A 13,374-nucleotide genomic window follows, 5' to 3' on the forward strand; every position below is an offset into this window, starting at 1 on the left:
ACTCTAGCGTATCAAAGGCCCCTTAAGACCATCTCCAACAATGACCTAAAACCTAAAATTTCCCCTTCCCCACACCCCCCCCCCCCAAATCTACTCCAACCCATGACCTAAAATTGACCTAAAACCTAAAACTCATTTGAGGGTCAAATACCAGCCCAGATTTAAGCCACAAACCAAAATGGGCCCCACCAACTGAAATTGAAACTGGGGCTGTGAAGCCCAGTTTCCACTTTGGGACGCGCGCACTCGCTGCACGCGTTATGACTGTCTGCCAAACAACAACCCCACGTGGGGCTGTTCCCTCATGTTTCAAAGCAAAAAGCAGCCTAACGGCTACTTTTTGTAATTGAATGGTGATGTTAAATGGATCCAACGGCTACTTTTTTTTTTTTTTTTTTTTTTTAGTTTTATATTTATGTATTTATTGAATCCAACGGCTTAGATCAAATATAATTAAATATAACGGTAAAAAAAAAGATCTAATGGTCCAAATTTAAATCCAACGGCTAGAATAATTTTAAAAAAAATATTTAACTTAAAATTCAACCAAAAACTCTATAATTACCTATGTATTTGTTCAAACATCCACACAAAACTCACTTTTCTCCTACAATTCTTTCCAATTTTTCTTTATACCATTTATTCGCATTTCTAGAATTTTCAAGATGGCAAAAGAGCATGTTAGAGGTTGTAATTGGACCTTTGACGAAGATATTGCTTTATGTTTGACATGGATTTCGATTAGCGAAGATGGTGCCATCGGCACCAATCAAAATAGAAAGGTTTTATGGGGTAAAATCGTTGATAAGTTCCATGAAAACTCCAACGCCGGTCGAAGGGAAGTTGGTGGTGTTTATGATCGGTGGAAGATTATCAACAAAGCGTGCACTTTATGGAAAGAAAGCTTGGAGAGAGCCATGGTTGACATGCCTAGTGGAAGGGGCGCCTCAGAAATTGTGAGTTTATTTGTTGATATTTTAGTTGTCATGTACATAATAGTATTTTGCAACTAATTGTTTTTATGTATTTGTTGCATAGGGTGACAAAGCAATGACAATTTACAAGACAAGAACTACACCAAAAAATCAAGCTTTTAAGTTGCATCATGCTTGGAACATCCTCAAGGATTGTCCGAGGTGGGGAACCGATGTGAACCAACAATGTGGAAGATTATTTCATAATGAAGCCCCACCCCCAAATGATGTCAATGAAGGTGTGAATTTTACCGACAATGAAGGTGTCGAACAAATGACCCCAACTTCTTCTTTTGCAAGGCCCCCGGGTAGAGATAAGCAAAAGGAAGCAAAGAGAAAAGGGAAGTCCCAAGATCCGACACGTACACAATTTGCTAGCGAAATGGCAATAATGAACGAAATCCAGTGCCATCGGCAAGAAGAATCGGCCCAAATGCTTTTGGCCATGAAGGAACAAGGGGATAGGGAGCAAGAAAGGTACGAAACAAATTTGATAATGGAGGACCTCGACAAATACACTCCAGAGAGGAAGAGACACTTACGTGGTAAGCAAAAGGAAATTTTACGAAGGAATGCCACAAGGAGTTTATTTCAAGATGATGATTCATCTCAAGACTATCACCCAAGTCCATCACCCAAGTCCATCACCAAGTCAAGATGGTGAATATCATTATTAAGTTTATGTTGTCTATGAGTTTTCGATTGTATTAAGTTTATGTAGTTTATTAATTTTTTTTTTTTTTTTTGAAGTTTATGTGGTTTATTAATTGTCTTTTTTATTTTTTAAGTTTATGTGGTTTATTAAATGTCGTTGGTATTAAGTTTATGTGGTTTATCTTGATTTTCATGTATTGATTTAGTGATTTTTCAAAATTTATCAAAATTTAAATATTTTTAGGTTAAAATGTTCATAAAATTAATTTAGGATAGTCTACATAATTTTTTTTTTTTTTAAAAAAGTTAATTTAAAAAAAATAGCCTTAATTCATTCTTTGATAATCTGGGGCTAAAATTTTAAGTCAGAAGGGTTGGAGTAGAAAAGCTGTTTCTGGGCTAAAACCTAAATTTTCTGGGCTAAATATTTTTAGGTTTTAGGTCACCATTGGAGATGGTCTAAGGTAACTTACTATTGAATCCCCCAGTGAACAGTAACTGCCTTTTGCATCTCCACTTCTAAATTGAATAGCCATGGCAATAGGCAATAATATATTGGTATTTTTTATTTTATAAAATAATAAAAAATAATTATATTTGTAATTTCGGATAGGATTTTTAATTGGTCTCATTGTACCACGTATCATTAAATAAGAAATTACAACCCAAAGTATTTGAGAAAATATAAAATTGTGGTGTAAGTTGGAAGATAATGATAACACATTTATAGAAAAATTAAATCAGTTTTTTTTTTAATTTTTTAATTTTTTTTTCTGATTTTTTATTAATTTTTTACATTTTTTTATTAATTTTTTACATTTTTATTAATTTTTTATTAATTTTTTACTTTTTTTAATAATATTTTATATATTTTATTAATTTTATAACGTGGTTGATGTCACCATGACGTCAGCTTTGCATCAGCTAGCCTTCAAGCTCTCGGGCTGTGGATCCCCGCCTAACCTGTCCACCGAGCCTTCCCCGAGCCCTATCACCCTCATGGGCTGGAAGAAGGGAAGGTGGCTATTGGGTTTTTTTGGGTTGCCTGTCCATCGGGCTATAGCCTTCGTCGGAGTTACTCTAACAAAGGATAAAGAATGAGAAAAGGCAAGGACCAGTGAGTGACCTCCATGTTTTGTTCTCTGCTTTCGTCCTTTTTCTTTAAAAATTGGGTTAAAAAATAGTCCAGATAAATCCGAACCCTGAACCTCCAACGAGTCACTTGGTGTCAACGTCCACGTGGCAGCCAAGCAGCAAAGCACACTGAAAAAACTAGAAGGTTCTTTGGATATGGAAAGATTTTTCAGTGTGATCAGAACATGAGATAGTATATTACGTGTCATTATATAAATAATGAGATATGTGTATTAAAAAATTAATAACTTAAAAAATAAAATTTTCTACCATTTATGTAAAAATACGTAATGTACTACTCGTAATTCGGTTATAATGAAAAATCTCTCAATATAGTGGGGGTACCGTGGGGGCGCCGTTGTTAATGCTCAATCCCAAAACCCCAAAACCGAACCATATGAGATCGCATGTCCTTCCACATAAGTCCACTTCCCACCACCTGCTTTCACGTGGTTATGTATTTCTATAAATATACAAAACCCTAAAATCTAGAGAGAGAAAGAGAAGGGATAAGGTGAGGAATTTCTACTGTCAAAAGCTTGTGTCTTTGATTTGTATTTGATGCTATAGTTATTGGGTTTTTGGAGTTATTAATTGGGTAAGCGAGAAAATTCCAAAAAGATGATTATGGTGGCGGTGCTGGCGGAGCTGATGGAGGAGTACACGGTGTTGCTGGCGAGGGTTTTGGAGCATTTGTTTCATTCCGCGCCTTTTCCGAGGAGGGTTCGGTTTCTGATCCTCAGGAATCTTCCCTTTGCTTCTTCCTACCCGCATCATCCTCCTCCACCTCTGGTTGGAGCCCCTGCTGCTTAAACCATTCAAAAACAAGGCTTCTTTTTTGTTTAGCGTGTAAGGGTTCCTTGGTTAATTTTCTTCTGCTTTTTCTAATGTTCTTTACGGAAATCTGATTTTGTGTAAATATTTGGAGTTATTTTAACAACGTTGGCGTAAATTTGATTGCTCGTTGATGGATGAATGGCAACTGTACTTTGTTCTGTATTCTTTGAAGTTCATAACTTCGGATTGTTCTGTAAGGTATGCCAACGTATGAGATGCACTGATATTTGAACAGTTGGATTTGAACTGTTAAAATCTTGTTGGGTTTTGAGAAAATTGTGGTTAACCCACTAAATTGTTCAGTGATGACTGGTGTGTGGAAAAGAAGTGCGTAGAAGGCCACCTAATTTTTAGGTAGAGAAATGCGAAGTAGAATTTCTCGAAAAATAAGGCTCTTGTTGAATTCTTTATTACCTCAGGTTTTTCAGTAAAATTATTTATAATATGAATATAAAAATTAATGTTAAAGTGTGAAATGAGAGAGTTTATGAAGACTTTTGTTTCATTTTTAGGGGTACTTCTTCCATTATCATCATTGTCAACCTAGTCACAACACATCATCATGATAACCCGTGTACGTATCCTACCATATTTTGTTTTAGGGAATTCATGGATAATCATCATAAAAAATTACAAGCCCATTAAGTTATCCTTCAAAAGAGTTCAAGTATTCAACTCAAGTCCACGACTAACTGGGACACAGCCCTTTGACCAAGCAACCACAAGGTAAACTACCTTTCAACTTGGGCCACGAAAATAGTTTAGAGTCCAGTAACCCTAGTCCAGCTGCACACGACTTGGGCACCAAGTTAGGTTTGAACCCTTGTGTTTCTAGTGAGGTTTTCACTTTTCTGTATTAACAGTTGACCTCAGCGCATGCATAATTTTGCTAGGGAGCGGTTTTCTCTTTTCTGTATTAATAGTTTGGAAAACAGTAGTTAGTGTTTTTTTTTTTCTTGAACAAAGGATATTAAGGAGAGGGGGGGGGGCTTAACTTCATAATGAGCTAGTAATAATATGGTTCAAATTCGTCTTTAGTGAAAATCGAACTTAAGACCTCTCAATTACAAGTGAAGACGAATACCAATAGATTGTAGTACTAAATGGCAAAACAGTAGTTAGTGTCAAAACAAAACATTTCCTTCCCATTTAGTGAATTTCAGAAGGTACAATGTCCTATATTTTCGGCAAATGTTTTTTTTTTTTCCTTAAACGATAGATCTTGTCAAATTAGATGTTAAATATTATCGGCAATGTTAAAGATACTATTTTTTTAGACTACAATTATAAATCATCTTATGTTGTTAAACTTTGAGTCGGTGCAATGGCACTAATCAAAATTGACACTCTCTCTTAATTTTTTTTTTTAACCAAACAATCTTCTATATTATATATATTATTAAGAAAACACACCTTGTCAACCTTTTTGCCCACTTTTTCTTTAGCCCTTTACTTTTGAATACACAATGTTGAGACGAGGATGGCAAAATATTAATTTTGTACCTTTTTTTTCTATTTTGTCCTCACTTTTGATACATAATATTTACATAAGAAGGGAAAAATAGTAATTTTGTATCAAAATATTTAATAAGATAAAAATATGCACTTATTAAGAAAAATTGTCCCACCATCATTTTTTCATACAGGTAAGTGAAATCACGATGTTTTTTGGATAGTTTGAATGAACTGAAGCGGTTGCGCTTCAGGAGAATGTGGGAGGAGATAGGCGGTTGTTCACACACACAAAGTGTGTGCTCTCTGGTAGTGTTATCTATACTGAGAGGGTGGTGGTGTTGGTTAAGCCTCACAATGAGCTCATAATAATATGGTCTAACTTCGTCTTTGGCGAGAATTGAACATAAATTATCTCACTTACAAGTAAAAAAAATACTACTAAGCTATAGGTACATGTCTAATTCAATAGATGATCGTTTAAGGTTTTATCGTAAAACGCATTGATACTCAACTTTTGATCTAACAAACATCATCATGATCTTACTTCTTAAAGTAACATAGTTTCCTTCAACAAATCCAAAATATTCCAATGTAAATTGCCTGTCAATAATAGATCAAGCTCGGTCTACATCAGCATACCTCAACGAACAAACATCGTCTCATAGACGAATATGTTTTGAAAACATGAGTCTTTCTCCATACAAGAGTTCAAGGTTTAAATGTGATAGGAAGTCAATAAAAAAAAATGTGTTTGGAAATTATACACAACAAAGATTAAGGTGCCAATGAAGACTTGACATATGTATCATAATTGTTGACTAATTAAATTGATTCTTAACAGTCGGCACAGAAGATCTTGGTATAGTTAATTGGATTTGGATCCTCGCCTAAGCAAAGGAGACGGAGCCTCCTGACCCAAATACATAGGCCATTGGATTTTGATCCAACGGCTACAATTATTATAACTTTTAGAGAAACCTTTTGTTTATAGTCGTTGGATCAAAATTCAACGGTCCGTGTGTTTGGATCAGAAGGATTCGTCTCCCTTGCTCAGGAGAGGATCCAAATCCTAGTTAACCTAGTCTACATATTGTTTGCTCATACATAAAACTCAAGATATTGTTTCACATTGTGGTTAGGTTTTTTTTTTTTTTTTTGTTGGGTCAAACAATAGATTTGTTAGATTATATATTAGATTAGGGAGCCGACGAGATATGAAGGCACCACGTGATGCAAGAGTAACACTCTTCTCCACTACTGTGGTAGAGAGCCACTTGCCACATTGTGGTTAGTTGGTCCTATCACCTTTATATTAATTAATTTTATAAATATGGTGATATTACGACTTCATCTAGGGGTTTGGGAAAGTTTATTCTCTGGATGAATCCGATGCTGTTTTGCCAATAAATTACAATATGATAGAAAAGAAAAAGAAGAGACTGAGGGATTGATGGTCTTACAAATGGCACAGATTAATTCCCATATTGAAGAATGGAAGGAAAAGCATGTTGAAACCACAAAAGGAAAACATGGAGTGAACAAAATTTTCTGTGGGCAGGAGGAACTGAAGTGGTTGCTGCAGAATATGTTCCAACTTTTATTTTATGGACCATGCAAGCCCGGGCGAGCTTTCTGAGTTCCCATGTGTTTGGAAGTACAATATGGCCCAGCGAAGCACAAAAGTTGCATGATTTGTTTGAATTTCCCACTAGATTGTCAGGGACAAATCTAGTCTTTGTATGATTTTATGCGAAATTTAAACAGCAATCGACCACGTATTGGAACTTCAAGGGCTTTCTCTTTAGCGATTTAAAATTGTTACATTATCATCTAAGGGAAAATATCTTTCTGGTGAAGCTAACCAAGAAGCAGGTGGTGGTTTCACTTCAGCAAGTAGCTAGAATCAAGTTGTTAATAGATATCGAGGAGCAAAAACTTATCCGGTATGTTAGTGTAACAGTATCTCTATGATTGTGCATTATTACTTCCGAGTACTGCTTCAGATGGACATCATAGTGTATGCAAGTCTTTCTCTCGCATAGACTCAAAGACATCATTGAATTGGCCTTCGGGATCAGCTCAATTGGTAAGATTGGGTGGGGAAATGACCATCTTAGGGCTGCTCTCCTATACAGACGTTTGGCATGACGTGATAAGTAAATCTGGTAATTTCTTATACGACCTGTTGACACGAAATGAAAATAACGGGTTTTGGATCAACATGATAACTAATCAGGTCGTTATTGATTCACACAAAGGTGACACGCGGGTAGTTTGTTTTAACACGTTAAGAAAAAAATTATTTTGATGATTTTAATTTTTTAAACTGCTAAAAAAACTTACTATAAAATACAATACCCATTTTGTATATGTATATATTGTATCTATATAAATTTTGAAAATTTAAGTTTTATTTATTTATTTATTTTTATAGTTTACTATAGGCAAAGAGAGATTAAAAAATTATAAAACACATTAAAAATAAAAGTATCAAGTAATTTAAAAATACCAAACACATTAAGAAAAATTATAATAATTAATTTACAAGTGCGAAAAATGTGAAAAAAAAAGTGCAAAGGCTTGTGATCGCATCCTCTAAGCTTTGAGTATGGGTATATTATCGTTTGAATTTTTAAAACCATACAATACGTCATGAATAGTATTTTTAAGGGAGTTCAAAATAAATAAAATTCATAATCATTAATGTACAAGTCTAAAAAATGTGAAAGCATATATAAATGTCCAAGGTTCATCAACCTTGAAATGCAACTCCCTTCGTTTTGCATATCCCTGAATATTTGGTATTTTATAGTAATGTACTAATACTTTTTCATTAGGCTCTTATTTTGGAGTATGTAATATTTGAAAGACAAATGTTTTTTATTTTATTTTTTATTTATTTATTTTTATTTTTATGTTTTGAAGTAATATTTATGTGACAATGTGGTATGCATATACTAATTTAGTATTATGTTTTTTTATTTTTTTATGTCAATTATGTTTTTCATTTTCATTATTTATTGATTTAAAATATATTTTCTTTAACGGGTAATGGGTCGGGTCATATTACCTGATAATTTTAATGTGTTGATTTTGGGTCGGGTCATATTGTCGGTTTACTTTAACAGGTGTTACACGACACGACCCGTTAAGATATCGGGTATGACATGAACACGAAAAATGACACACCCCGACCGAGAATGTCCATCTGGACTCTGAATTGAGTTGTGATGGCCGACACTTGAAAGGTGACGAAGCTATAAAGTGTAGTGAGGCGGAAAATGTGAATAAATTTAAACCTAAAAGTGACTAAATGGAAGAGTGCGCATGTGAACGGGATTGAACCCAATTCACATGTGATGTTAGAGCATAAGTAAAGTACAATAAATTTGATATCTCATCCCCAAAATTAGTAATTTATTTTATTTTTGGCGTATTTTGAAGATTTAATTGAAACTAGTTCGTTAAATTCTCTGGTTTCGAGAAAGTGAAGTGAAGGGTATTTTTGTCATTTTGAATCTTGACCTTTTCGATCAACTTAGAGCTTAATTCCACGAGTGCGTAGGCGCAAACAGATTTCAAGTTAGAACGAAGAAGTTAGAGACGTTTGAAGTTTGAGGGCATTTTGGTAATTTGGCCAAAATGCTATAGATGGAGGTGCAGCTCCTAGAATGTTCTACAAGGTTTCCAAAAATTGGGCGCCTGATTGCTTTTAGGTGCGATCAGGTTGCTGACCCGCCAACTTGACCTACTTGTTTCTCCTCCGTCTAACCTCCGTTTTAGGTGATCTTGGTGTCCATGGAAAGCTCTTGACGAGTCCTACATCTATGTAGTGTTAGATTTCCCATTTTCTTTTCCATTTTCCCATTAGAGGTAGTAAAGTCCCATGGGTTTCATGATTTTGGCATCCATTTCCTTCGAGTGAGGTATGAAACTTCATTTACTCTTTATAATCTTCAAGTTAGTATGCTTGGTTCTTGCTTTTGTAGTCGTTTTAGTGTTAGATGTTTAGAACCCTTGAAATCTAGTTTTCTCTGGTGAAATTGGATAGTTTACGGCTTCAATTTGTCATCGGCTTAGTTGTGAAAAGTGTAACATCCCGTCCCGAAACTAACGAAATGTACATTTGAAATTACAATTTTACCCCCTAGTTCGTTAAACTTACGTGTAGTTTTGTGTTGTGTGGTGTAGTAGGACCACACACACTCATACTCTCTCTTTTTCTCCCGGGATTCCCTCCCTCCTTCCCTCACTTTCTGTCACTCTGTCTCTCTCTCTCTCTCTCCCCGAGTCCATTTTCTTCTTCTTCCTTCTGCAAACACACAGACACACATACAAACATACTCAATACTTCACCAATCAAGAAACCAATTACACCATTGAACTCGTGAGGTTGTGAGGAGCACAACCATACCAAATTCAGGTAAGAATTCTAACGTTTTTACGTCGTTTCGACGAGGTCCGATTTGAACACTGTTCATGCAAACCTAAACTAGTGTGTTTTTGGAATTTCTAAGCTTGTAGATGTGTTTGTGAGGTCCCAAGGAGCCTCGGAGTGGTTCGTTGGGTGAAATTGGACGTCAGGATCGTTGGATGTAAAGTTGGCCGAACTTGGATCGTTGTTGCAGGTATGATCGTGTGATTTTTAGGCCTTAAAACTAGTCTAACGTTGTTCTACTAGTCCTAAGCTTCATTTTGGTATAAAGATCGTGAAAAATGGTTGAAAAACGAAGGAGAAAACTAAGTTTGAAATTTTCCCGGTTTTCCGGCGCCGGCGACGGCGCCGGAGGCTCGCCGGAGAAGAAAGGGGAATATTCCGTTAAGTTTAACGGAATATTCCTAACGGCAGTTGACGGCGTCAGTTAAGGTTAACGGAATATTCCTGACGGCGTCAGTTGACGCCGTCAGTGTGCAGTGCACGTGGCCGCGCGTGGGGGCGCGTGGGTCAGTGCCTATTCAGGCGCGTGGGGGCGCGTGCGTGGTCCAAAAATTATTTTAAAAATATGGGTGTGATCCTGAGGTTGTGTAGATCACGTTGGTATATTCAATTGTCCAATTTGAGCAATGTATGAGAAGTTATTACGAGAAGTTGCTTAGGTGCTTTTAAATTAACGTTTTCGTAGCTTTTTCGCGTATAGGTGATTCGTATTCCGAGGACGAGCGTACACACTCGAGGCAGGGGGGCTACGACCCTTCCACTTACCAGTGAGTGGGCTTTTGTTTTCCGTATATATCTATATACATTTATATTCCCAGAAATTAAATAGAAAATGTTATTTGTTTTATGCCATGCATCATATGAATGACGTTTACGCAACATCACATGCATTGGTAGTGGCATACATTTATATATGTGTATTTGGTGCTGTGGACGCACAGGTAAGTGCCAGGTAAGTGGTATTCATGTTTGTATTTCTGTAGCAGTTTGAAATGCTTAGAGAGCTCATAATCTGCACCCCCGGTGTTAGTGCTCCCGCCCAGAGAGGGGCAGAGTCCTTCACGTGATGTTCACCCGCACCACACGCTCGCCTTGGATCCAAGTTAGGTGCAAGCCTTGTCGTGCAGACCACATTAGGTGGTTCCGACTCGTAGGTGACCCGCGATTATTCGCACAGTCTTCACGTGATCGTAGCACTAGAGCGTATATATTACACCCAGTCCTGTCGTACAGACCACGTTAGGTGGTTCCGACTCGTGTGCAGATTCAGATGTTGAGTTGAGATTTGAGCTTTATATGCAGCGGTACATGTCACGTTAGGTGACTCCCGGTTGCCAGATTACATGTTATTGAAGTGATTTACGCTTGAGCATTTATATTTGTTTATGAGATTCTGTTGTGGCATATTCTCGAGCATGAATGGCATATTGTGAGCATGAATGGCATATGGTGGAGCATAATTGGCATACCTATACATACGTATATATGTTCATTTTCTGGGAAGTATACAGGTTTTACGGCGAGGGGTTAGAATGTATTTTGCTAAAGAGTTTTCAAAGAACTTTGTTTTTGCCCACTCACGCTTTTGTTTTTGCGCCCCTCCAGGTTCTAGTGGTCTAGCAGGTTCGGTGGTTTATCCCAGAGGGCGTCCCGGCATTTCTGACAGACACTCACCATTGTAGGGTCACCTTCGGGTGTATTTATGTCGTATCTTTTCCTTTTGGACTGTTGTAGACTTGCTCTGAATGGTGTCTCACATACACTAGTACCTTGTATGCTAGTTAGTTTTTAATTATTAGTACTTTTATATTACTATCTTAATAGCTTCCGCACGCGCACATGGCTACGTCACCTTTGTGTGACGGCCAGCTCGCCCTGGTCTCGGTCGGGGTGTGTCAAAAAGTGTTTCCCTTGTTAAGCTCTAGCTACCCCGTAAATTTGAGCATTTTTGGTTAAGGTTGAAAATTCGGGTTTACAAACCCTCCACCTTGGCTACCATCGTGTGTGGCGATGCATAGGACCCGTCCACAAGTGTTATCTAAGTACCAAATACCTTTTAATGACCTTGTGAACCTATGTCTAGCTCGGTTTCTCGAAATTCAATTGTTTGGTGTTGTAATCAAATTGGACCGCCACTCGTTTGTATGATTGGTAGACATCTAGCTGTTGTATCGTTGTCAATTTGTAGATTTTTGTTGGGCTTGATGGAGCTTAGTTGACTCATCACAATGACGTGTCGTTCTCGATTGATGTGCACCTTGATTTATGTACAAATGGCACTTGGCCTTGGTTTGTGTGCTAGTTTTGTTAAGTTTCCTAAGTGGGGTATTGTGTGTCATATTAGGTTCCTTGGAAGTGGAGTTGGTGAATCTAGAAACATAAATAATGTTAGATCCCAAATCGCCCAGGGGAGTGATCCTTATATATATATATATATATATTCCCATCCCTACCTAGCACGAGGCCTTTTGGGAGATCACTGGCTTCGGGTTCCATGAGAACTCGGAAGTTAAGCTAGTAGCGCGCGAGAGCACTCCCATGATGGGTGACCTACTAGGAAGTTCTTGTGAGAGTTCCCAGAAATAAAACCGTGAGGGCGTGGTCGGGGCCCAAAGAGGACAATATCGTGCTACAGTGGAGTTGAGCCCAGGATGTGGTTGGGGCCCGGGCCAGGGTGTGACGAATAACCTAGGTAAGTGACATGAATATTTTGTAATATGATTATTACCCATTAAATTTCTTGTTATATACTATGTGGATATAACATGGATTTACAAATAATTTTATATGAATGTGTGCTACTATGCTATGTTTACTAGATGATGCCTCGAAAATATATTTATGATGTGCTTGGTTAATCTGCACCATGTAGCAGTGGTACATAGATGGTCTTGCTTGGTTAATCCGCAATTGGGGACCATACTACTTTGGGATCGTGCTTGGTTAATCAGCTATGAGTGATCCTTATTATTTGGTGTGGCCATACGTACTTGGGGATGATCATGCTTGGTTAATCTACGTTGAGTGATCACTACCTATAGTATTCATAGGAGTGACTTTGCTTGGTTAATCTGTTGTGGGGGTCACTACCTACATGATATTCTCAGGAGTGGTTCTGCTTAGTTAATCTGCAATGGGGGACCATATCCTGATCGGTTGCTTAGTGTAGGCTTCGGCTGAATTGTGTCTCTCTATAGCCCTAGATTATTGTTTATTACATATATGAAAGATGAGATTGAAGCCCTGTGTAGCTCAATCTAGAAAATGGTGATTGAATCAAATAGTTTACATGAAGATATTGCCTAAAAGTGAATGATTTTGGTTGTGACTCATTCCTACTCGTAACAAAGAGATGTAATGAGGAAAAAGATACCAATCTCATTCCTACACATGATTATATTATTGATGGTGTGTCATTCCTACACAACTTCGAGTTGTATGATGACTGAATGTTATCTCGATAGACGTGTGGTGAGATTCGAAATTGAATAACCATTCCTATACGAGTAATGAGGCGTATGGTGGTTAAATTATAATATATATGGAAATTCGACCCTTGTCATTATCGGAAAATGATGAAAGGCGAGTGATGTGTCACAATCCGAAGAGAATGACAGAATAATATTGACGGTGATCATATTGAATGTTGATACGGTATACAAAAGAAGTGTCATGTGTGGGCGTATCACTACTTTGACATATAATCATTTGCTATTATTTATATTCACATATGTTATATTATTGTCACTCACACAAGCTTTGCAAATTATCCGAGTTTTGCTTTGCCCGGTGCGCCATTCCATTGGCGTACGGTTATTTTGCAGGGTAATGGGTAGTGGTTAAAGAAGAAGATTGCATGTTATGTAGTTGTGTGGGTATCGC

At 37.2% G+C, this 13,374-nt stretch overlaps 2 protein-coding genes across 2 annotated transcripts; both read left to right on the forward strand.

Moving 5' to 3' along the window:
- The first annotated feature begins 743 nt into the window (after positions 1-743).
- Positions 744-2,729, forward strand: LOC148691158 (uncharacterized). Its single transcript, XM_088683922.1, has 3 exons — positions 744-956; positions 1,039-1,558; positions 2,542-2,729. Exons 1-3 carry the CDS (start codon positions 918-920, stop codon positions 2,727-2,729), a joined length of 747 nt encoding a protein of 248 aa, XP_088540048.1. The 5' UTR covers positions 744-917.
- A 440-nt stretch (positions 2,730-3,169) lies between these two features.
- Positions 3,170-3,738, forward strand: LOC148691159 (uncharacterized). The gene has a single exon (XM_088683901.1). It carries the CDS (start codon positions 3,384-3,386, stop codon positions 3,573-3,575), a length of 192 nt encoding a protein of 63 aa, XP_088540027.1. The 5' UTR covers positions 3,170-3,383; the 3' UTR covers positions 3,576-3,738.
- Positions 3,739-13,374: the final 9,636 nt, after the last annotated feature.

Source organism: Pyrus communis, chromosome 14, assembly GCF_041283825.1.
Source record: "Pyrus communis isolate YQ-2024b chromosome 14, ASM4128382v1, whole genome shotgun sequence".
Classification (NCBI taxonomy): domain Eukaryota; kingdom Viridiplantae; phylum Streptophyta; class Magnoliopsida; order Rosales; family Rosaceae; genus Pyrus; species Pyrus communis.

Bases quoted from the DNA above. Each gene is read 5' to 3' on its own strand.
- LOC148691158 (XM_088683922.1), top strand. From the start codon at position 918: ATGGTTGACATGCCTAGTGGAAGGGGCGCCTCAGAAATT. The intron at 957-1,038 runs GTGAGTTTATTT...TTTGTTGCATAG, and splicing joins GAAGGGGCGCCTCAGAAATT to GGTGACAAAGCAATGACAAT. The intron at 1,559-2,541 runs GTTTATTTCAAG...CCATGACGTCAG, and splicing joins ACGAAGGAATGCCACAAGGA to CTTTGCATCAGCTAGCCTTC.
- LOC148691159 (XM_088683901.1), top strand. From the start codon at position 3,384: ATGATTATGGTGGCGGTGCTGGCGGAGCTGATGGAGGAGTACACGGTG.